Source organism: Schistocerca serialis, chromosome 9, assembly GCF_023864345.2.
Source record: "Schistocerca serialis cubense isolate TAMUIC-IGC-003099 chromosome 9, iqSchSeri2.2, whole genome shotgun sequence".
Classification (NCBI taxonomy): Eukaryota; Metazoa; Arthropoda; class Insecta; order Orthoptera; family Acrididae; genus Schistocerca; species Schistocerca serialis.
Genome location: NC_064646.1, coordinates 272,568,468 through 272,594,214, shown reverse-complemented (window position 1 = coordinate 272,594,214; position 25,747 = coordinate 272,568,468). Strand labels below are relative to the sequence as shown.

Here is a 25,747-nt window from a genome sequence, read left to right as displayed (position 1 = left end):
ATCATTTAAATTTAGACAATCTAATGAAAATTTAAAAATTCACAATCACTTAATGTAGAAGTTTCCAAAAAATGAAAGTATGTGTTCACAATAATTATAATTTTTCCCTAGTTGTTCACAGTCAAATGGTAGAAATTTTATTAAATAATTTGTGTATTGAAAGATTCAAGTCTACAACCAATAACATTGAGACCTATTTATATAGGAAAATTTAGATGTTTTGATTACACTTTATCAAAGTATTTTTCACTTTTTTAAAACTTTCTTTGCTTTTATTAGTTTTCCGTGAACCAGTTTTAGCATCAGCCAATTTTGACACTAGCCACCTTCAGCACCTACAAGAAAAAAATTATTTTTTATTATATATTTTGCAAAAAAGTTGTTTGTATAAGTAATTTTCAAATTTCTTGCTGACCAAAGTTGGATTTTTTTGCCTGACTCAAATCTTTTGTCTTGGGAATCAGAATTTTTATCTTGTGAGGTTTAATTGCTCTAACACATTAATACATGATAATGACTCATGCTGTAAACAAGAATCAAAATATTCAGCATATAGAGACAACATTTCAGGAAAAAAGTCATTGTTTGTAAAAAATAATTAGATACAGAGATATTAAAAGTGAGTTTAACATATGTACCATAACTAACAGTTGGAAGAAAAAAAGAGAAGTTGACTATACATCTGCACCACTTATGCTGAACAGTTACAAATAAAAACAAATACGGATCTAAAGGAAAACGATATCCTGGAAGACTGAAGGAGATGGGAACCATAGTAGGAAGTAAATATCCTAAAATGGCAAGTAAAGACGATTATGAAAAAAAGGAGGATTGTGTGTGTTTACAGTCTACAGGCGCTCAATGACGAGGTAAATAGCAGCCATAGTGAATGCGGTTAAAATGGCTAAAAATTTCGTGAGCAATGAGCGGTAAGCCCACAGAACTTCACTCACTCTCTCCCAACCTAACAGTTAACCTGACAAGCATAGCATTTCAGATCCCTCAAGATAATGTAAAATTCTGGAAACGTGCGAAACTGAAATGAAAACACAAGTAAAAAAGAAAAGAGTTAAAATAACTACACAGGAAATTGACTGTCTGACCACTTACAAAAACATGGATGAACGAACCACCGTAATTACACATTAAAAACGCTTCAAAATGGAGGAGGACGAGGAGGAGGACGAAAACGAGAAGAATCTTGCCAGTTTGCCGTGCAGCGCCTCCTGGGATATGACCCTACGTTATTCCAACGTGTACTCTTTATAGACGAGACAACATTCATTAACAACAATAACGTAAATTTATATGACATGCACTATTGGGCAGCGAAAAATTTACACTGACTGTCTGAGATACAACACCAACGATTGTGAGGCATTAACATATGGTCACCATACGAAATTACGTTGTGCAACCTTACTTCATCCCCTAGTTGTTAAACGGAATGCACTTCCTATCCGTTCTCCTAGAAGAGATACCACCTTATAAGCGACAGTGTACATTCTTTCCAACACGACAGCTACCCAATTCGCTCTTCACGAGTAGTAATGCAAATGCTAATGAAAAGTTTCCTAAACGTTGGATAGGACATAATGCTGCAGTACAATGGCCAGCAAGGTCCTCTAATTTCACTCCATTTCTTTCGTTGGGGAATACTGAAAGATGAAGTCTATCAGAAGGCCCCAACTATAACAGACGATATACGCTGTCGAACAGTCACTACATGCAGTGGCATATCACCCAGTGTACTTTCACCTGGTCATCTATGCAAATGTGCCTTGTAGTCGATGGTGAAAAATTTCAGCGCATGATTTAAGCAAAATGTAAAAACAATATTTGTTATGAAATTCTTTGTTTTGTGGGCAACATGTATTCAGTCATTCTGAATAAAATGTTTAGTTTATTTAAAGTGCATTCCATGCAATTACAATTTCGAGTAATGGCTATGGACACATTTGTCCGAAAGCAAATGTTTTACCTTTAAGGGGCATTCAAGTGTCTCCAGACAGACAGATCAGAAATCGTTTTTTATTTTCAATCTGAGGAAGTTAATGAAATAGTTTCTTTTTTTATAGGGCTGTTTACCTTAATCAAGTATGAATGACTGTGGTTTCTGCTTCAGCTTTGGCAAATAAACAACAAGGGGATGGTTTCAATGGACATCTGGATTACATAACTATAGTTGCTTCCATAAAAAAACTTGGAAACGTACATACATTTGAAATTGTTTTCCTAAGCTCCATCTGATGCACCAGAAGGTAGCATATGGCGTAGTTCCACTCACAACAATCATGCTGGCTCCTGTATCGATGTTGTATGTGAAAATAAATACTATCGTTGTAGCATAGGCTTGCATGTAACAATGCAGCATGACACGAAAGCTCTGTTGCCAGGTTTTACACTACGGCGCATCTCTCGGATTCTTTTGCGAAAGATTTCAACGTCAATGTCGACAAGCGCTATATCACTATAATTGCCTTTCCAAGATATACTGAATGTTAAGAAACTATAGGGTTCAATTTAAAAACAACTTGCTTCAATATCTCGATAGATACAAGAGTTCAGATTCTTTTATCACAAACCAAAGTACACGACCCTTAATGTACTATAGTTAACCGACAATCTCGTTTCGATATCTAAAGCCATTCTCAGAATAAAAGGTGTGTTATGTCTTACATGACTCATGCTGTATATATCACCGCATGTATTTCCGAAGAGTAAAGTCATTAACGTAGTCCATAAATTCAACATGATGCGTAAAGACCTATGTTACATCTTGTACGTGACAATCTTAAATCGCATGTGGCACACTTGTTGTTGTTGTGGTCTTCAGTCCTGAGACTGGTTTGATGCACGTCTCATTGACAACTAATTTCAACATGAAGTCATATAACTACCGTCCCATTTCGGTGGCTTGGCTTGAAATCGAAGTGAAAATTTATAGGAGGTTCGAGGAAAAAACACTGTCATCACAAATCATTGGTGACGTTTTAGATGATGCTTGTCTAATATGGGATAGTGTTACTGAATGCAAAAACAGTACATGTTTTAGCGAATACATTACCGCCAAGTCTCGTGTCATTTCGTGAATCTTGGCAATCCATTTCCTTATTGATATAAGTGTACTACTGCAATATGTTGGTTATAGCTGGAGATAGTTTCAATTTACTTTTTATGCTGTTGTGATAACTTACATGCAGTCCTTTGGTAGAGTTCACAATTTGTTCTGCCTCGACTTGCCTCAGACATTTCATAGTCATAGAATCTTTTTCTTTGTTACAACCAAGGAATGCCGCATGTGTCTTAGACGTGTTAACCATGTCGTTCATGAGCGCCCATGAGTTGAACGCTACACCAGACTGCGAAATGGCCCGTGAGAACAAACCTGTAAGCATTGCAAAAATAATTTACTAAAGGAGTGCACACAAGCTTACAGTCTCTCTCTCTCTCTCTCTTCTCTATATGTATTCCTGTACTATCAAATGGAAAATACATATGGCTAACTATAGGACAGATACACTAAAAAGAGACCACTTAATGCCGCAGAGGATGGCCTTAACCTTTTGAGCAGTTGCAAATGATTTCACAGTGAATGCAGGTACGTAATGAATCAACTGATTCGTCATACTCAGATATGCAGAAAAATGTATTAGTAACACATTATACAAGGGGAATTGGAAAATGTCTTGGCCTGGCAGTGAAAAAGTGCATTTTCACATCAAAAATACCATTATCTTGCAACATACTCCTACGTTAGTTCTATGTATTTTATTTTAAGTTTTTCCAGTTAGATAGTTATCACTCTAACATGCGACTCTGTGTAGTTTGCAAAATACTCACCTACAGCTGCCATAATTCGTTCACTGAACTCATGACATTCTCAGCTATTTATTTCTTTAGGTGCAGGAATATGTGAAAGTCAGTGGTTGCCACACTTGTAAATAAGGTACGACCTGTACTTCATATCCCACACCTTTCCCACTGCAAAAATATTTTTATATTGTCATACGCTCTTTAAGAATGAGAGCATTGTTTTGATGAAAAGTGATTATTTTTCGTGATCAAATTATATGTCTTATTTTTTATTTCGGTGAAGAATTTAGTAAGAATTTAACAAGAATTGCATGGTATTCACCAATTATTGTTTTATCTTCTTGAAATTATCAATAAGAAACTTTTGGGCAGATGATATAGACTTCACTTTTTTTGTTGCAGGGTCACCAGCTTACTCTAATTGCTTTCTTTTCCACTCCCAGTATTAAATTGTGGACTCATCCCCCATTCCCACCATCTGATTTGCACACAGAATTATTTGGATCCTTTTTAGAACACTGTCGAAAACATTATTTCGCTCAGCATTCAACAAGTGTGGTACTCACTTTGTAAAAAGCTCCCTCATAGTTACTTCTTGATATTAAATGTTCAATATTCTATCTTATGATATGCCTAAGGGACCAACTATTTCAAGTCCCTTTTATCACCGATTGTCCGATGTGTTTATGTATACTTCCTGTGTCGTTTATTTGTAGGTTCCGATTTTGGATTTCCTTTGTGGTGGTCTGTTTCAGGGGAAGTATGGCCGTAGGTGAAATTTAGCAGACTAGTCCCTAACTGTTGAAAATGTACAACCATATTTCTTACACTGAAGCACCAAAGAAACTGGTAAATGCATGCGTATTCAAATACGCACAGCATTCAACAAGTGTGGTACTCACTTTGTAAAAAGCTCCCTCATAGTTACTTCTTGATATTAAATGTTCAATATTCTATCTTATGATATGCCTAAGGGACAAACTATTTCAAGTCCCTTTTATCACCGATTGTCCGATATGCTTATGTATACTTTCTGTGTCGTTTATTTGTAGGTTCCGATTTTGGATTTCCTTTGTGGTGGTCTATTTCAGGGGAAGTATGGCCGTAGGTGAAATTTAGCAGACTAGTCCCTAACTGTGATGTTTAAAGCTTTCCCGGCGTACTGATTGTTCCATAAAAACACGGGAGAACTTCCGGATATCAGTAACTTCCTGCCACGATATTTCGGCGCAGAGTCTTCTGGCCATCTTCAGGTGAATGACACTGTAGTAGTACTGGTGAGTACGCGCTGAGCTCCGCTATTTAAAGCCTTCTGAGGTGACATTGCGCATGCGCTGCTCAGCGTGCGCGTTCATAACGGCTCCGTGCGCTGCGCCTCGCGCCCTCCACTGCGAAAGCCTGGAGTATCGGTGTCAGGTCGATTTCCATCTTTATGCAGATAACTACGTCGACTACGAAGTTTCTCTATAACAGGATTCCAAGCAGAGTTCAGCTGATAATCACTATTTCGATTGATGAGAGTCTCGTTGTCAGACAATCTTATTTCCATAGATTCATTGATAATCGAGCTCCAAAAGTTTGATGTATGGGCCAAAATTTGTGTGTCGTTGTATTTCATGCAATGGTCTGTGGAAATACAATGTTCGGCGATTGCGGACTTGGTGGGTTGGAGAAGGCGAGTATGCCGTTGGTGTTCCACAATGCGTTCCTGCACATTTCGTGTTGTTTGCCTTATATATGATTTGCCGCATTCACACGGAATTTTGTAAACACCTGGTTCACGCAGGCCCAGGTCGTCTTTAACGGATCCCACTAGTGATGAAACTTTGGAAGGAGGGCGAAAGGTGACTCTCACTTGGCACTTTCTCAATATTCTGCCTATCTGTGAAGAAATATTCCCAATAAATGGTAGATAAACAGTCGACCTGAAGGCCTCTTCCTCTTCCTTGTTCCGTCGTTTGTAGGTCTTCATCACTCTGTTCACTTGCCTAGGTGAAAAACCATTCTTCAAAAATACTTTTTGCAGGTGTTCCAGTTCCGCTTGAAGACTGTCGGCGTCAGAGATAGTATGGGCACGGTGGACCAAGGTTTTGAGAACGCCCATTGTTTGTGCTGGATGGTGGCAACTAGTAGCTTGTAGATACAGGTCTGTATGAGTGGGCGAGTGACCAAGTGTGCCATCACTCTTCCGTCGCACCAAGACGTCTAAAAATGGCAGACAACCATCTCTCTCTATCTCCATGGTAAATTTTATGTTTTCATGTATGGAGTTCATGTGACGTAAAAATTCTTGGAGACGGTCCAGACCATGAGGCCACACTATAAAAGTGTCGTCAACGTACCGCCAAAATACTGTCGGTGTAAAAGTGGCAGAGTCGAGTGCTCTCTCCTCAAAATCCTCCATAAAAAGATTGGCCACCAGGGGAGACAAAGGACTCCCCATGGCGACACCATCAGATTGTTCGTAAAATTCGTTGTTAAATATAAAATATGTAGAGGAGAGAGTGTGCTCAAACAACGATGTAATGTCTGCACCAAACGTATTGCCAATGAGGTGTAGTGAGTCCACCAGAGGCACCTTTGTGAACAGTGAAACCACATCAAAACTGACCAATAAATCACTACTTTGCAGTTGTAGTGACTGAAGTCGACTGATAAAATCACCAGAATTCTTTATGTGATGTGCACACTTGCCTCTCATTGGTTTGAGCAAAGATGCTAAGAATTTTGCTAGGTCGTAGGTGGCTGCTCCAATGTTACTCACAATTGGACGTAATGGCACATTTTCCTTGTGGATCTTAGGCAGTCCATATAGCCTAGGTGGAACTGAACTGTTTGGTTTCAGTCTCTTGATGACCTCCTTCGGTAGAGAACTATTTGATAAAAGTTCTGCTGTTTCTCGCACTACTCGACTCGTGGGATCCTTATCGATTTTGCGATACGTTGAATCATATAATAAAACATTGATCTTATTAATATAGTCATCCCTTGGCATGAGGACAGTAGCGTTTCCTTTGTCAGATTTTAAGACTACTGTATCCACATCTGCTCGTAAGTTATGGAGGGCTATCCTCTCCATGGGCGAGATGTTATTCTTCATTGGTGCACCCCTGGTCAATACTCGGCAAGACTCTCGACGAACTTCCTCCGCTTCATCTGTATCAAGACGGCGTACAGCTTCTTCGATGGCACTGATGAAATCCACTAGTGGCGGTAAAACAGGTGTGAGAGCAAAATTCAGTCCTTTTGCTAGCACAGACACAGTCGCGTCATCTAAAGTTTTCTCTGACAAATTAACAACAGAACGTCGAGTTGGAACTTCCTGCTGCATCTCGCCCATGGAGAGGATAGCCCTCCGTAACTTACGAGCAGATGTGGATACAGTAGTCTTAAAATCTGACAAAGGAAACGCTACTGTCCTCATACCAAGGGATGACTATATTAATAAGATCAATGTTTTATTATGTGATTCAACGTATCGCAAAATCGATAAGGATCCCACGAGTCGAGTAGTGCGAAAAACAGCAGAACTTTTATCAAATAGTTCTCTACCGAAGGAGGTCATCAAGAGACTGAAACCAAACAGTTCAGTTCCACCTAGGCCATATGGACTACCTAAGATCAACAAGGAAAATGTGCCATTACGTCCAATTGTGAGTAACATTGGAGCAGCCACCTACGACCTAGCAAAATTCTTAGCATCTTTGCTCAAAGCAATGATAGGCAAGTGTGCACATCACATAAAGAATTCTGGTGATTTTATCAGTCGACTTCAGTCACTTCAACTGCAAAGTAGTGATTTACTGGTCAGTTTTGATGTGGTTTCACTGTTCACAAAGGTGCCACTGGTGGACTCACTACACCTCATTGGCAATACGTTTGGTGCAGACATTACATCGTTGTTTGAGCACACTCTCTCCTCTACATATTTTATATTTAACAACGAATTTTACGAACAATCTGATGGTGTCGCCATGGGGAGTCCTTTGTCTCCCCTGGTGGCCAATCTTTTTATGGAGGATTTTGAGGAGAGAGCACTCGACTCTGCCACTTTTAAACCGACAGTATTTTGGCAGTACGTTGACGACACTTTTATAGTGTGGCCTCATGGTCTGGACCGTCTCCAAGAATTTTTACGTCACATGAACTCTTTACATGAAAACATAAAATTTACCATGGAGATAGAGAGAGATGGTTGTCTGTCATTTTTAGACGTCTTGGTGCGACGGAAGAGTGATGGCACACTTGGTCACTCGGTGTACAGAAAGCCCACTCATACAGACCTGTATCTACAAGCTACTAGTTGCCACCATCCAGCACAAACAATGGGCGTTTTCAAAACCTTGGTCCACCGTGCCCATACTATCTCTGACGCCGACAGTCTTCAAGCGGAACTGGAACACCTGCAAAAAGTATTTTTGAAGAATGGCTTTTCACCTAGGCAAGAGAACAGAGTGATGAAGACCTACAAACGACGGAACAAGGAAGAGGAAGAGGCCTTCAGGTCGACTGTTTATCTACCATTTATTGGGAATATTTCTTCACAGATAGGCAGAATATTGAGAAATATCAAGTGAGAGTCATCTTTCGCCTTCCTTCCAAAATTTCATCACTAGTGGGATCCGTTAAAGACGACCTGGGCCTGCGTAAACCAAGTGTTTACAAAATTCCGTGTGAATGCGGCAAATCATATATAGGGCAAACAACACGAACTGTGCAGGAACGCATTGTGGTACACCAACGGCATACGCGCCTTCTCCAACCCACCAAGTCCGCAATCGCCGAACATTGCATGAAATACAACGACACAAAAATTTTGGCCCATATATCAAACTTTTGGAGCTCGATTATCAATGAATCTGTGGAAATAAGATTGTCTGACAACGAGACTCTCATCAATCGAGATAGCGGTTATCAGCTGAACTCTGCTTGGAATCCTGTTATAGAGAAACTTCGTAGTCGACGTAGTTATCTGCATAAAGATGGAAATCGACCTGACACCGATACGCCAGTCTTTCGCAGTGGAGGGCGCGAGGCGCAGCGCACGGAGCCGTTATGAACGCGCACGCTGAGCAGCGCATGCGCAATGTCACCTCAGAAGGCTTTAAATAGCGGAGCTCAGCGCGTAATCGCCAGTACTACTACAGTGGCATTCACCTGAAGATGGCCAGAAGACTCTGCGCCGAAATATCGTGGCAGGAAGTTACTGATATCCGGCAGTTCTCCCGTGTTTTTATGGAACGAATAGTCCCTAACTGTTGAAAACGTACATCCATATTTCTTATACTGAAGCGCCAAAGAAACTGGTAAATGCACGCGTATTCAAATACAGAGATACGTAAACAGGCAGAATACGGCGCTGCGGTAGGCCTATATAAGATATCAAATCTCAGGCGCAGTTGTTAGATCGGGTACTGCTGTTACAATGGCAGGTTATCAAGATTTAAGTGAGTCTGAACGTGGTGCTGTAGTCAGCATCCACGAGGTAGCGATGAAGTGGCGATTTTCCCGTATGACCATTTCATGAGCGTACCGTGAATATCAGGAATCCAGGAAACATCTAATCTCCGACATCGCTGCGGCCAGAGAGAGATCCTGCTAGAACGGCACGAATGATGAGTGAAGAGAATCGTTCAACGTGACAGAAGTGCAACCCCGTCCACAAATTGCTGCAGATTTGAATGCTAGAACATCAACAAGGGGCAGCATGGGAATCGTTTAACGAAACTTCATTGATATGGGCTTTTGGAGCCGAAGGCCCACTCCTGTACCCTTACGTCCTGTACCTTTACGTCTTGCCTGGGCCCATCAACTCCGACAATGGCCTGTTGATGACTGGAAACATGTTGCCTGGTCGGACGAGTCTCGTTTGAAATTTTATCGAGGTGATGGCCGTGTACGCGTATGGAGAAAACCCCATGAATCCATAGAAACTGATGTCAGCAGGGGACTGTTCAAGCTGTTGGAGGCTCTGTAATGATGTGGGGCATGTGTGGCTGGAGTGATATGGGACCCCCGATACGTTTAGAGACGACTCTGACAGGTGACATGTACGTAAGCATCCTGTCTGATCACCTGCATCCGTTGTTGTCCATTGTGCATTCCGACGGACTTGGGCAATTCCAGCAGGGCAATGCGACACCTCCCACAACCATAATTGCTACAGAGTGACTCCAGGAACACTCTTCTAAGTTTAAACACTTCCGATGGCCACCAAACTCCCCAGACATGAACAGTATTGAGCATATCTGGGATGCTTTGCAACGTGTTATTCAGAAGAGGTGTCCAACCCCTCGTACTCTTACGGATTTATGGACAGCCCTGCAGGGTTGATAGTGTTACTTCCCTCCAGCACTACTTCAGACATTAGTCGAGTCCATGCAACGTTGTGTTGAGGCACTTCTGCGTGCTTGTGGGGGGTCCTACATGATATTTGGCAGGTGTACCAGTTTCTTAGGCCCTTCAGTTTATAACACATCACCAAATGTGGGTGAATTTTCATTAGTGCTAAACAGTCCAAAATACTATGATGGCAAGTTATTTCAATTTATCCATTTGAATGACATATATAACTCAGATATGTAGAATAACTTGTTCCAGATTGGTAAAAACTTTTTACAGCCCTAATTATTGAAGTTGTATTACCATATGGCGAAAGAAAGTACCATGCAACTGTCATTAATCTGCTATATCTGGAAATGTACTCATTGTAAGTTCTGCTTATGGATCACTCCGATTTTGCAGTTTATCTTACTGAAGACTACAGAGGGCAACCTCCATAAGCAGTTCAGTTGCTTAAAAGTATATATGATAACCCTCAGATCCTGTACGTCGTGAGAAACAATGAGCTTTCTAGCGGGGATTAAACTTCACATTTCTGAAAATACTTTTGCTATACTATACATATGTATATACAGGGTGGTCCATTGATCGTGACCGAGCCAAATATCTCATGAAAAAATCGTCAAACGAAAAAACTACAAAGAACGAAACTTGTATAGCTTGAAGGGGGAAACCAGATGGCGCTATGGTTGGCCCCCTAGATGGCGCTGCCATAGGTCAAACGGATATCAATTGCGGCTTTTTAAATATGAACCCCCATTTTTGTTACATATTCGTATAGTACATAAAGAAGTATGAAAGTTTTAGTTGGACCACTTTTTTCGCTTTGTGACAGATGGCGCTGTAATAGTCACAAACATATGGCTCACAATTTTGGACGAACAGTTGGTGACAGATAGGTTTTTTAAATTAAAATACAGAACGTAAGTACGTTTGAACATTTTATTTCGGTTGTTCCAATGTGATACATGTATCTTTGTGAACTTATCATTTCTGAAACGCATGCTGTTACAGCGTGATTACCTGTAAATACCACATTAATGCAATAAATGCTCAAAATGTTGTCCGTCAACCTCAATGCATTTGGCAATACGTGTAACGACATTCCTCTCAACAGCGAGTAGTTCGCCTTCCATAATGTTCGCACATGCATTGACAATGCGCTGACGCATGTTGTCAAGCGTTGTCGGTGGATCACGATAGCAAATATCCTTCAACTTTCCCCACATAAGGAAATCCGGGGACGTTAGATCCGGTGAACGTGCGGGCCATGGTATGGTGCTTCGACGATCAATCCCCCTGTCGTGAAATATACCGCTTCAAGCGCACGCAAGCTATGTGCCGGACATACATCATGTTGGAAGCACATCGCCATTCTGTCATGCAGTGAAACATCTAGTAGTAACATCGGTAGAACATTACATAGGAAGTCAGCATACATTGCACCATTTAGATTGCCGTCGATAAAATGGGGGCCAATTATCCTTCCTCCGGCCGGCCGAAGTGGCCGTGCGGTTAAAGGCGCTGCAGTCTGGAACCGCAAGACCGCTACGGTCGCAGGTTCGAATCCTGCCTCGGGCATGGATGTTTGTGATGTCCTTAGGTTAGTTAGGTTTAACTAGTTCTAAGTTCTAGGGGACTAATGACCTCAGCAGTTGAGTCCCATAGTGCTCAGAGTCATTTGAACCATTTTATCCTTCCTCCCATAATGCCGCACCATATATTAACCCGCCAAGGTCGTTGATGTTCCACTTGTCGCAGCCATCGTGGATTTTCCGTTGCCCAATGTTGCATATTATGCCCGTTTACCGTACCGCTGTTGGTGAATGGCGCTTCGTCGCTAAATAGAACGCGTGCAAAAAATCTGTCATCGTCCCGTAATTTCTCTTGTGCCCAGTGGCAGAACTGTACACGACGTTCAGAGTCATCGCCATGCAATTCTTGGTGCATAGACATATGGTAAGGGTGCAATCGATGTTGATGTAGCATTCTCGACAGTGACGTTTTTTACATTCCCGATTCTCGCTCAAAATGTCTACTACTGATGTGCAGATTAGCCGCGACAGCAGCTAAAACACCTACTTGGGCATCATCATTTGTTGCAGGTCGTGGTTGACGTTTCACATGTGGCTGAACACTTCCTGTTTCCTTAAATAATGTAACTATCCGGCGAACGGTCCGGACACTTGGATGATGTCGTTCAGGATACCGAGCAGCATACATAGCACACGCCCATTGGGCATTTTGATCACAATAGCCATACATCAACACGATATCGACCTTTTCCGCAACTGGTAAACGGTCCATTTTAACACGGGTAATGTATCACGAAGAAAATACCGTCCGAACTGGCGGAATGTTAGTTGATACCACGCACTTATACGTTTGTGACTATTACAGCACCATCTATCACAAAGCGAAAAAAGTGGTCCAACTAAAACATTCATATTTCTTTATGTACTACACGAATATGTAATAAAAAGTGGGGGTTCCTATTTAAAAAAACACAGTTGATATCCGTTTGACCTATGGCAGCGTCATCTAGCGGGCCAATCATAGCGCCATCTGGTTTCCCCCTTCAAGCTAGACGTGTTTCGTACTTTGTAGTTTTTTCGTTTGATGCTTATTTCGTGAGATATTTGGCCCAGTCACTACTAATGGACCACCCTGTATACTCTTTACTGAAATATAAATAACATATATTTTGTAGGAAATGTATTTGCAGTTACTGGAATTGTACTACTTCTCATTTTCATCATTATATTATTTCTTTTTTGTATACATATTTAATATCTGACGTGGTAAAAAGTGTAACTGTTGCTGTCACATGGACTTGATGCACACAGTGGCTACTGTCATCTACAATGAAACATTTCCATGCCTTACAACATTAGACTATAGTATTGGTATATCCCATGTCACTACCCCTGCCAGGTAGTCCACACCTTTATTATAGTGGCATGTCAACATACCTACTTTTAGGCGAGACCAAAACAGGCAAGAGGAATATTTTTTTCATGCCTTGTCATTTGCAGCAATCGTGCCTGACAGTGACAACACCCTGCTTGTGGAGCCAACAAGGGGAGTGCCTATTGTTACCCTTAGCATTAGTCAGTAGCAAGATTTCAGTGGACTATTCCAAGCCATTTTATAATTAGTGGCTCAGCGAGACGGCAGCTGAGTTTGTCAGAAGTCAGCAAAGTAAATCAATGGTAGAACCAAGAATTCGGGATCCTTGACAACCAGCAGTTATCGTTGGCAACCAGGAATCAGTCTTCACCTGTTTCTTTGTCAGAGGGCATCAGCTATACAGGCCAGAGCTTGTTGTTAGCTGCAGTTGGTAGAGAGCTGCCACTGTGTGGATCGGGACCACTACAGCATCAGCAGTGATGTGGTGACGGATTTTGTCTTGGGATGGGTGTTTACATTGTTTACATCTGGATGTGACGGTTCTTTTATGGACAGATTTATTTGTGTTCAGTCTGAGCTGGATGCACATTGTAGTGTGACAATAAATGTTCATGTATTTGTACTAATTATTTCTGCTGCAGAAAACATGCAAGTGCCAATTTCAAATATTGCTTCCAAAGTTGTTCAAAACAGTTTTAACTCATATCATGTTGCAAATACTTCCACAATCGTCAGGAGATAATCCTGAGGAATGGAGTGAGTGACCTTTGAAATCCATGTCAGTTACAAGGAGATGGAATAGCGGCAGTGCCAAACAACTTTACACATGGCAAATTAGAAACATAGATTTGAGCACTTCATTTTGTATTTCTATAATTAACAGAACATAGATGTTGAAAAGTGTAATTATATGTATTTATTATCCTGTATTCATAGTCCCATTCCTAACAGCTGTTAGAATTAATAGTTTTTAAAAATATCTACAGAAATAGCAAAATATCATCACATTCCACAAGGAGTGGCCTGTCGTTGGAAGTAGTTAATACAATAGTAATCTACGTCTACATCTACATCCATACTCCGCAAGCCACCTGACGATGTGTGTAACAAAATTATTATTTCATATTTCTGATTTAATGTCTGTTCTGAAATGATCACAAGATAGTGTATTTGTTATATGAGTATCATTTCCATTCTCAATTCTATGCTTAATCTATCTACAGCTTTTTCGGCTCTGGTTGTTATTCGACTTGTACTGTTTAATGTGGTGTAAGATAAACGCTTTTAGAATTAATAGTTTTAGGCTTGCTCGAATCACTTCGAAATTTGTTGTGAGGTTTTGTATTATTCGTTTATTCAATATTGGTATAGTGGAGATGAGGTCAAACTGTCATTGTGCAACAATCAAGTTAAAAATCTAATAATCATTATATGGTGGGAAAATTAATTATACTTGACTCTATACAAAGTATAAAATATGTAAATGGGAGAGTGTATGACCAAGGCAACATTAGTTGCGACAATTTTATTAAGATGTCTATTGAATTTATACCTAGTCGTGATCATAATTTTAAAGAAATGATTGGCAAATTGACATTATATCTGAGAGTCTTTCGAATATATGTGTTTTTCAGATATTGATATAGGATATGCAATATCATGGGAACATAAATAGTGGGAATGAAAGACAAAAATTATGGCGTTCATAAGCACCAACAACTTAGACACTGACAATAATAGTATTTTGATGGAACAGTGCTAAATGATCGGTCAAAATGCAGTAGGATCTAATTACGAATAAACGAAATTACACATTAATTATGGAACCAGATCGAAACAGAGGCATAAACAGAAGTGTATAATTCAATGCAGCCATCTTGCATTACAATGAGGATTTTCTCTGTTTCCCTTATGTTGAAAATAGAACTCACCAATAGCAATTGTATTCTATGTTGTAATTTTATGCATTATCAGGAACGTATTTTGTGTACCCATGCACTTTACACAATATTTACACTGATAATCTCATATCTAATTGTATTTTTGTCAGTGTTATATTCTCATTACGTTAAGTTGAATTAGATGCTAAGAGTTTTTAGTAACGTTGTTGCCCACCACATGATAATGCTGCTTAATTAAAAACTAGACATTTGTTGAGTTGATGACTTACTATGTAGCGTATTTAATCATTTCCGGGTAACTTCACAGTATGTTGAAACAAGTAATGATACCTTCTGTGTGATGTGATGCTAATATAAACATATCAAAAAAAGTTTTCCATCACCTCGGTTCGGAGAGTTCCAGAACCTGTACAGAAAATTGGAACAGAGATCAACATAAACATCATTTCCGGCCTTTTTATTGATAATGAAAACCACACATTGCGTGTATACCACCATACAACGAGAACTACAGATGTGGTGGTTCAGATTGCTGTACACACCGGTACCTCTAATACCAGTAGCATGTCCTCTTGCATTCGTCGTGGTATACTATCCAAAAGTTCATCAAGGCAGTGTTGGTCCAGATTGTCCCACTCCTCAACGGCGATTCGGCGTAGATCCCTCACAGTGTTTGGTGGGTCAAATATATCTGAAGGGTCTCCAGGAATTAGAATTCAACCATGAAGGATGCTTCTTAAAAAAGTGTGTCTATTAAGTTCCTGAACATTGTCCGAAAATCTGGGATGCTTATGTTGTATTAACAGTACAAATAGGGAAGATTCATAGAAGAAGATAATGAATCGCAAGACCGACGTGGAAATACTAACCAGATTCGACCAAGTACGCTACATGTAGGACGCACACTTCTGTGCAGTATTTCCCATAAAATTCGAAACCCAAGTTACGAGTTAAGTAACTCTTTAAAGTACAGCCAGCAATACTTTTTCGTAACAGAAATGAAAGAAAACTTTGGTCCCACGAAAAGAACGACGAATAACTCACCTCTAGACATTGGAGAGAAGAGATGCAAGTGAACACAGGCACCGCCTGCTCCCTCGCCCATAATAGTGACGCGAAACCGATCACCGTGAAAATATTTGATGTAGTCTTTCACCCACTGGAGCGCCATCACCTGGTCGTAGAGCCCCATGTTGCCAGGAGCATCACGTTGATTCAAGCTGAAGAAACCTGCAGAACGATATAATGTAAGGTGACCACATACACATACACATTATATATACACTACTGGCCATTAAAATTTCTACACCAAGAAGAAATGCAGATGATAAACAGGCATTAATTCGACAAATATATTATACTGGAACTGATATGTGATTACATTTTCACGCAGTTTGGGTGCATAGATCCTGAGAAATCAGTACGCAGAACAACCACCTGTGGCCGTAATAACAGCGTTGATACGCCTGAGCATTGAGTCAAACAGAACTTGGATGGTGTGTACAGGTACAGCTGCCCATGCAGCTTCAACACGATACCACAGTTCATCAAGAGTAGTGACTGGCGTATTGTGACGAGCCAGTTGCTTGGCCACCATTGACCAGACGTTTTCAATTGGTGAGAGATCTGGAGAATGTGCTGGCCAGGGCAGCAGTCGAACATTTTCTTTATCCAGAGAGGCCCGTACAGGACCTGCAACATGCGGTCGTATATTATCCTGTTGAAATGTAGGGTTTCGCAGGGATCGAATGAAGGGTAGAGACACGGGTCGTAACACATCTGAAATGTAACTCCTCTGTTCAAAGTGCCGTCAGTGCGAACAAGAGGTGACCTAAACGTGTAACCAATGGCACCCCATACCATCACACCGGGTGATACGCCAGTATGGCGATGACGAATACATGTTTCCAATGTGCGTTCACCGCGATGTTGCCAAACACGGACGTGACCATCATGATGCTGTAAATAGAACCTGGATTCATCCGAAAAAATGACGTTTTGCCATTCGTGCACCCAGGTTAGTGGTTGAGTACACCATCGCAGACGCTCCTGTCTCTGACGCAGCGTCAACGGTATTCGCAACCATGGTCTCCGACCTGATTGTCCATGCTGCTGCAAACGTCGTCGAACTGTTCGTGCAGATGGTTGTTGTCTTGCAAACGTCCCCATCGGTTGACTCAGGGATCGAGTCGTGGCTGCACAATCCGTTACAGCCGTGCGGATAAGATGCTTGTCATCTCGACTACTAGTGATACGAGGCCGTTGGGATCCAGCATGGCGTTCTGTGTTACCCTCCTGAACACACCGATTCCATATTCTGCTAACAGTCATTGGATCTCGGCCAACGCGAGCAGCAATGTCGCGATACGACTTATCCGCAATAGCGAAAGGCTACAATCCGACCTTTATCAAAGTCGGAAACGTGATGGTACGCATTTCTCCTCCTTACACGAGGCAGCACAACAACGTTTCACCAGGCAACTGCTATTTGTGTATGAGAAATCGGTTGGAAACTTTCCTCATGTCAGTACGTTGTAGGTGTGGTCACCGGCACAAACCTTGTGTGAATGCTCTGAAAAGCTAACCACTTACATATCACATCATCCTCTTCCTGTCGGTTAAATTTCGCGTCTGTAACACGTCATCTTCGTGGTGTAGCAATTTTAATGGCCAGTAGTATATATATATATATATATATATATATATATATATATATATATATATATATATATATATATTGACTTTGCACTCACAGTGACGATCTACCCGTCACATTTATTTATTTTATTAGTATGTTTCACTTAACATATTGTACCGTGTTTCAAGCATGTTTCGCTTATCATCAGACGTTTAGGCATACAAGTCTTACTTAAAGACAAAATGTCTAAATTAATCTAGAACAATTTTCAACCGTTTTTTTATTGCTAGAGTGGCTAATAGGTATTTGTGGGGCAGCGGGAGAGGGGGGGGGGGATGGCAGTGGGTGGCCGGAATGCGGAATTGTCTTCTGCTGGTACAGAGCTGTGCCATGTAGTTGTGATTGACACCACAGCCTGTGCACGATGCGGGTGTTTTTGAATTAGATTTTGTGGCTTAATATGTAATCGTGTGATTTACTTTTCATATGAGTGTTGTTCATGTACGACTCTGACATCCCAAATCTTCATCTGCATCATTGGTGTGCTGGAGGAACTGTTGCTCAATATTCCACAACTGCACTGTCGATTTTATACTGTTCTTCGACATACTTTCCTTGTACAAACTGAAAGATAGCGCCACAAGCAAAGTTATATTCTATAAGAGGTAGGCGGATGACACCCTCATTCTGTTTGATGGAGCAGCTGATGAAATAATTTTTACTAAATTCAATAGCCTGCATATAAATATCCAGTGCGCCCCTGAATATGAAGAGAACGACACCATACCTTTTCTCCCCATGAAAATGTCAAAACAGAACCAGCAGTTGTCTTTCAATGTTCACAGGAAACCTATTGCTGCAGATACCACTATATCACACTTCTGTACATGTCCTACCCCCCATAAAGAGCTGCACATAGACCAATGCTGTACAGAGCCCACAAATTGCTACTTCAACATACACGCCTCCCACAAGAAATAGAAACCATAAAACGTATTGAAATAACCGCTAGATATGATCATTCACTCATTAACACAATGGCACAACAAATAAAAAACAAACTGAACATACAACAGCAAACTACACTCACAACTAACAGCAACCCCGCAGTGAAATATGTCAAAATGTCATATTCTAGTATAATGTCTAATAAACCCGCTAGGTTATTCACAAACAGAGATGTCAAAAATCAGCTTCAGCACCAACAAGGACCTAACTAGGAAACTTATTCGCAATATAAAACCGCAAGATACAGATCACGGCACATCTGGCATTTACAAAATTGACCTGCAACCAATCCAACAGATACTGTATGAACCAGACAGACAGAAATTTCAGACCTCGATTTAAAAAACATATAAGACTGCCACAGCCTAGAGAAATGTAGCAAATCAACGACTGTAACACACATTAGAGACACAGGGCTACCTCTGATAATTGACGACAAATTGAAAATTTTGCATAAAATCGAAAGAAGGCAAAGAATGGACGTTATGGAAGAAACGGAAATTTCCATTCATAATACAAAAAATGTTGATAATATTCTCAATGAGGTAACTGAATCGAAAAACTCAAAATTTTTCAGTAGCCTTAAATTATTACTAATGCAAAGCAGTTAAGATAAGCCAGTGTGAAACATACGACTATTAGTATATTGCTGAAATAAACCATAATCGATACTACCCCTCACACTGCAAGACTACAATATTGTTTTCGATATATACAGTTTACACCTGTGTTTGTACAACGGAAGTTCGTCAAAAAGCAGAGTAAAATAAGCAGTACAATAGTGGAATTTCGAACAACAGTTCCGCCAATATACCACCGACGCACATGAAGATTAGGGAGGTCAAAATCGTTAAGTGAAGACCAGACATATTAAAAGTACATCACACGGTTATCACGTCATAACAACTTACACAAAACTATCTGCATCCTGCACAGGCTGAGGTACCAATCATAACATCGAGGCACGGCTCCACGCCAGAAGAAGACAAAAATGAACTTCGATTTTTGGCCATCCACTGCCCTCCCCCTGCCCCAAAATACCCCAATAGCCATTCAGCAATAGTTCAAGGTTAATTCAAACTTAGACATTTTTTTTACTTAAGTAACATTTGTATGTCAAACGTCTGCTCATGAGTTAAACATGCACGAAACGCGTTGCAATGTGTTAAACATAAATTAATGTGACTGACAGCAGAAAAATAGAAATAATTATTCCACAAAGCCAGGAAATCAGTGCCGCAATGGAGGAGAAAACAGCTCATTGCTCTCATATTCTCTACTATCAGGATACAGATCAGTGTATGGTAAAGATTAGATGGGATACAAAATTAGAACTATTTTATTAGACTAACTACAGGAAAGTCAAAACCGCAGTGTGCTTTGAACTTGGACGCTTGTCACTTGTACGGAATGCTCTTCTAATTAAGCCATCTAAGCGCGCTCACAGACAAATTCAAAGTATGACATGGACACAGCGTTCTTTTCATTACTTCTGGATTCGAATCCCGGTGCTTTTCAGTTTCATGTCTCATATATAAAACGTGAGCTTGCAGAAGATTTCATTGAAAGGCTTTATTTTTCAGCACAAAAAGTATTTATTTTTCGACATACTCTCTCTCTGCTTAATTGAAATTTGTTCAAAGGTCTTACACATCATGGATTTCACTCCTGGAAGACAAAGGGTGTCAAAGATGGTGAATGGAGTGGGTAGTCCATCAATTTTGTACTTCAGAACCGTCAATGAGATTTGTCACATCTTGTCTGTGCTTTAAGCGTTACTCAGTTCCAAGTAATGAGTAGTGATCCTACTTTCTGTTTACCGGAATATCAACTGGCCGTATATTGGAAGCAGAGTTCTGGCTTACTTTACCTGTATGGTTATAGATTCTTTCTTTGTTTCAAATGGTTGAAATGGCTCTGAGTACTATGGGACTTAACATTTGAGGTCATCAGTCCCCTAGAACTTAGAACTACTTAAACCTAACTACCCTAAGCACATCACACACATCCATGCCCGAGGCAGGATTCGAACCTGCGACCGTAGCGGTCACGCGGTCCCAGACTGATGTGCCTAGAACCGCTCGGCCAGTCCGGCCGGCCTTTCTTTGGTAACACACAAAAATGCTTCAGAAACATCTTTGAAATAATGTGGTACTATAAAATGGTGTTCAAACCTGAAATCTAGCATGTGTATATCAAATGTGAAACATAAGCTAATGTGTGGTTTCTTGTAGCATTACTATGTTCCATCACGAATTTCAATTAAAACTCAGCTATATATTAAAATTATATATATATATATATATATATATATATATATATATATATATTAAAATAATTTGTCCTCAAGTTATGCATCAAGAAACTTTGTTGGTAACAGAAGCTAAGTGTGAAGCCAATATCAAACGTTAGATTTTGTCTCCGTGCAGTGATACAAGTATAAGCGTCTACTAGCGTCGGAGATGAAGCAGAGATCGAAGTGTGTGACGATGTAAAATAAATTATTCAGTCAGTTCAGGGAGGTGAAAATTTAAGTTGAAGGAGAGCTGGAATTCGAAAGCAGGAGGAGAAGGAAACATCGAAGGGGAACGCTAACTGAAGAAAAAAATAAAGGGAGAAGCTGGCTGATAGAATGTTGCACAGAGCGTGATTCAGTCATTGCTAATATTTAGTTAATGAATCATAAAAGAAGGAAAGGTGGTATACGTGGAGATACTAAAGACACCAGAAAATTTCAGAGAGATTATTCAAAGGCAAGGCAGAGATTTAGAAGCCAGAATTTAAACAGCAAAACATTCCTAGGGGCCGGTGCGGTCTCTGACCACAATCAGTTACACGTAAAATTCTGATAAAAGCTAAGGAGAGCTGCAGAAATGTTAATAAATTAAGGAGATGGAATCTGGATACGTTAAAACAACCAGAGGCAGCAAATCATTTAACATTTCAAAGCGAACGCTACGCAACGACTAACTGAAAGGAGAGAACAGAGGAGAATAAGGTTCGTCGATTACATTGTAGTTCTGGCAGACACAGCAAATGACTTGAAAGATCAGGTGAAGAGAATGGACAGTGGCTTGGAATGCAGACGAATTAACAGGCAATGCAGAGAGACTATGTGGACACAATAATAACTGACGATGTCTGACATAAATTTGATATAAATGCGGGCTGGTAACAGTGAGGAAAGCATTTCTGAGAGAGAGAGAGAGAGAGAGAGAGAGAGAGAGAGAGAGAGAGAGAGAGCTTTGTTAACATGGAATATATAAGTACCAAAAAGTCCTTTCTGAAAGCATCTGTACGGAATGTAGTATAGAAACAGAAGGATGGTAAAGTTCCTACGAATGTATCGAAAAGCTAATGATTAGGCACTACAGTGAAATGGGCGAAAATACGAGGGGCGTTTAATAAGTGAGCAACACATTTTTTCTCTGCCAGTTTCGGCGGAAAAAATTGCGGAGACAACGTGGGACATCGTGGAGTATTTCCGCTTCAGCTCCTATAGTTTCTTACGGTGCTATACATAGCCTTCAAAATGGCATCTGTAACGGAGGTGAATCCTAAGCAGAGTTGTCATTTAGTTTCTTTTAGCGGAAAACCAGGGCAACGCAAACATTCACAGGCGCTTTCAGAGTGCCTGCGAAGACCCGACAGTTAACAAAAGGATGGTGAGTGAGTCGCTGGGCGAGGCGTCTGTCATTATCGCAACAAGACCGCTATCCGGCCACACGCAGCTGTTCAAATGGTTCAAATGGCTCTGATCACTATGGGACTTAACTGCTGTGGTCATGAGTCCCCTAGAACTTAGAACTACTTAAACCAAACTAACCTAAGGACAACACACACATCCATGCCCGAGGCAGGATTCGAACCTGCGACCGAGACAGTCCCGCGGTCCCAGACTGCAGCGCCTAGAACCGCATTGCCACCGCGGCCGGCACACGGAGCTGTGACTCTTGCAATGTTGGAACGTGTGGACACTCTCATTCGCGGTGATCGACGGATCTACATCTACATGATTACTCTGCAATTCACAGTTAAGTGCTTGGCAGAGATTTCATCGAACCACAATCATACTATCTCTCTACCATTCCACTCCCGAACAGCGCGCGGGAAAAACGAACACCTAAACCTTTCTGTTCGAGCTCTGATTTCTCTTATTTTATTTTGATGATCATTCCTACCTATGTAGGTTGGGCTCAACAAAATATTTTCGCATTCGGAAGAGAAAGTTGGTGACTGAAACTTCGTAAATAGATCTCGCCGCGACGAAAAACGTCTTTGCTTTAATGACTTCCATCCCAACTCGCGTATCATATCTGCCACACTCTCTCCCCTATTACGTGGTAATACAAAACGATCTGCCCCTTTTTGTACCCTTTCGATGTCCTCCGTCAATCCCACCCGGTAAGGATCCCACACCGCGCAGCAATATTCTAACAGAGGACGGACGAGTGTAGTGTAAGATGTCTCTTTAGTGGACTTGTTGCATCTTCTAAGTGTCCTGCCAATGAAACGCAACCTTTGGCTCGCCTTCCCCACAATATTATCTATGTGGTCTTTCCAACTGAAGTTGTTCTTAATTTTAACACCCAGGTACTTAGTTGAAATGACAGCCTTGAGAATTGTACTATTTATCGAGTAATCGAATTCCAACGGATTTTTTTTGGAACTCATGTGGATCACGTCACACTTTTCGTTATTTAGCGTCAACTGCCACCTGCCACACCAAACAGAAATCTTTTCTAAATCGCTTTGCAACTGATACTGGTCTTCGGATGACCTTACTAGACGGTAAATTACAGCATCATCTGCGAACAACCGAAGACAACTGCTCAGATTGTCACCCAGGTCATTTATATAGATCAGGAACAGCAGAGGTCCCATGGCGCTTCCCTGGGGAACACCTGATATCACTTCAGTTTTACTCGATGATTTGCCGTCTATTACTACGAACTGCGACCTTCCTGACAGGAAATCACGAATCCAGTCGCACAACTGAGACGATACCCCATAGGTCTGCAGCTTGATTAGAAGTCGCTTGTGAGGAACGGTGTCAAAAGCTTTTCGGAAATCTAGAGATACGGAATCAACTTGAGATCCCCTGTCGATAGCGGCCATTACTTCGTGCGAATAAAGAGCTAGCTACGTTGCACAAGAACGATGTTTTCTGAAACCATGCTGATTACGTATCAATAGATTGTTCCCTTCGAGGTGATTCATAATGTTTGAAAACAGTATATGCTCCAAAACCCTACTGCAAACCGACGTCAATGATATAGGTCTGTAGTTCGATGGATTACTCCTACTACCCTTCTTAAACACTGGTGCGACCTGCGCAATTTTCCAATCTGTAGGTACAGATCTATCGGTGAGCGAGCGGTTGTATATGATTGCTAAGTAGGGAGCTATTGTATCAGCGTAATCTGAAAGGAACCTAATCGGTATACAATCTGGACCTGAAGACTTGCTCGTATCAAGCGATTTGAGTTGCTTCGCAACCCCTAAGGTATCTACTTCTAAGAAACTCATGGTAACAGCTGTTCGTGTTTCAAATTCAGGAGTCTCGCTACTGAACTGAACGTCTCTGTTGGTAGTGCTAACACACTTATCCACCAGTTGGTGTACGCAAAGTGTGCGGCTGGATCTCACACCTTCCGAATTTCATCCGTTTGGCCCAATGAAAGACGCACTCTGTGAGAAGTAATACATGAATGATGGGGAGGTTATACGCATCAAGAAGTTGGCTCCAACGTCGACCAATAGAATGGTAGCATATGGACATACAGGCCCTCCCAGTAAAGTGGCGCAAGGCCGTCGCATTAACTGAAGATTATGGTGAAAAATATTGTTTTGTAGCCAAAAGAATGGGGAATAATATGGTGTATTCCAGTCTTGAATAAAACTGACTGCTTTCAGAAAGAAAGAAAAAATAGAGTGTTGCATTACTTATTGAACGTCCGTCGTAACGTTATGAAACAACTTTATTAGAAAAAAAAAAAACAGTTTGACCAGATGCATGCCAGAGCATCGAAGAATAGTGAATTCCTTAATTGAGTGATGCGCAGTGGGTAAAAATAATAGAGGGAGACAAAGGTTCGACGACAGTAAGAAGATTCAAGTAATACAGAGTTAAAGAGACCTACGCAGAATACATTATCGTGGAGAGCTGCATCAAGCCAGTCTTTGGTCTGATGACCACAATAACAACAACACACTATTGCGGTTTTGATAATATAGCTATTTATCTTTAAGATAAACCTTTAAAATTGTGACCTATTCATTCGCAGTCATAACTGGTCTGTAGTATGAAGCTATTTCCTCAGAATTTTCAATGTAGCAAAAGTAGTTCTCTTTAAAAACAAGTGAAATGAGGCTCACCTCCATCTTGTGAAGCATATCAAAAGTTATTGAGAAAACAGGTACTTTAGTGTTAATCTTTAATGACACCTTATCAATTTACATTTCGGTAAAGGAGATACGCAAAATTATTCTTATTTGTGGGCCATATCTATAGTCTTTTATATGAAAGAAAATGAATTCATTGATCTCACAAAGAAATACTGGAACTTACTGATCATGTATTTTCTGGAAAAACTATGGCAGAACAGAATTAGGGAATAATAAAATGATTGGTTCAGATTATACAGGTATCTTTCAGACTGTACAAAATGCTGTAACAGTAGATACTGAACATATGTTCCTGGTGCAATCTGCGTTGTTGCCAGATTTCAACTTGTCCTACTTATAAGTAAACCTGCCCAAGGGATCCACTTCGATAGCTATTAAGGGGCTGAAACACCCTCATCAAAAAAATTGAGTTTAATTTTCCTGAATTAATGGCGCTGAAACGGTAACACATATGAAATAAATAAAAATTCTTTTGGTTTTAATGTACTTTACAATAGGGCATCCAGATTTGTCGCTAAAGTCACTTTCTTCAAACTTTGCTTTCCCTCCTTATTTTATATTTCATTTCGACATCTGACTAACAATAGGCACAGTAACGTTAGTACAAAATTCAGTCATATATGAAGGAGTGCTATTCCAAAGACACATTTGTCAGAAATAAGCTAGAAATTCCCTATGTAAAAGTCCATTCAGCATTTTTTGTCCCAAACAGTTCTGCAACTTT

General features: G+C 40.6%; 1 protein-coding gene across 1 annotated transcript in view; it reads right to left on the bottom strand.

Annotated features, from left to right (window-relative positions):
* Positions 1 to 302: 302 nt before the first annotated feature.
* Positions 303 to 25,747, bottom strand: part of LOC126419535 (juvenile hormone esterase-like) — a 55,026-nt gene continuing 29,581 nt past the window's right edge. The window contains exons 2-4 of the mRNA XM_050086724.1: positions 16,014 to 16,199; positions 3,198 to 3,388; positions 303 to 335 (exon numbers count right to left, since the gene is read on the bottom strand). Of these exons, the coding sequence (XP_049942681.1) occupies positions 303 to 335; positions 3,198 to 3,388; positions 16,014 to 16,199 (410 nt within the window). The remainder of the gene's footprint in view (positions 336 to 3,197; positions 3,389 to 16,013; positions 16,200 to 25,747) is intronic.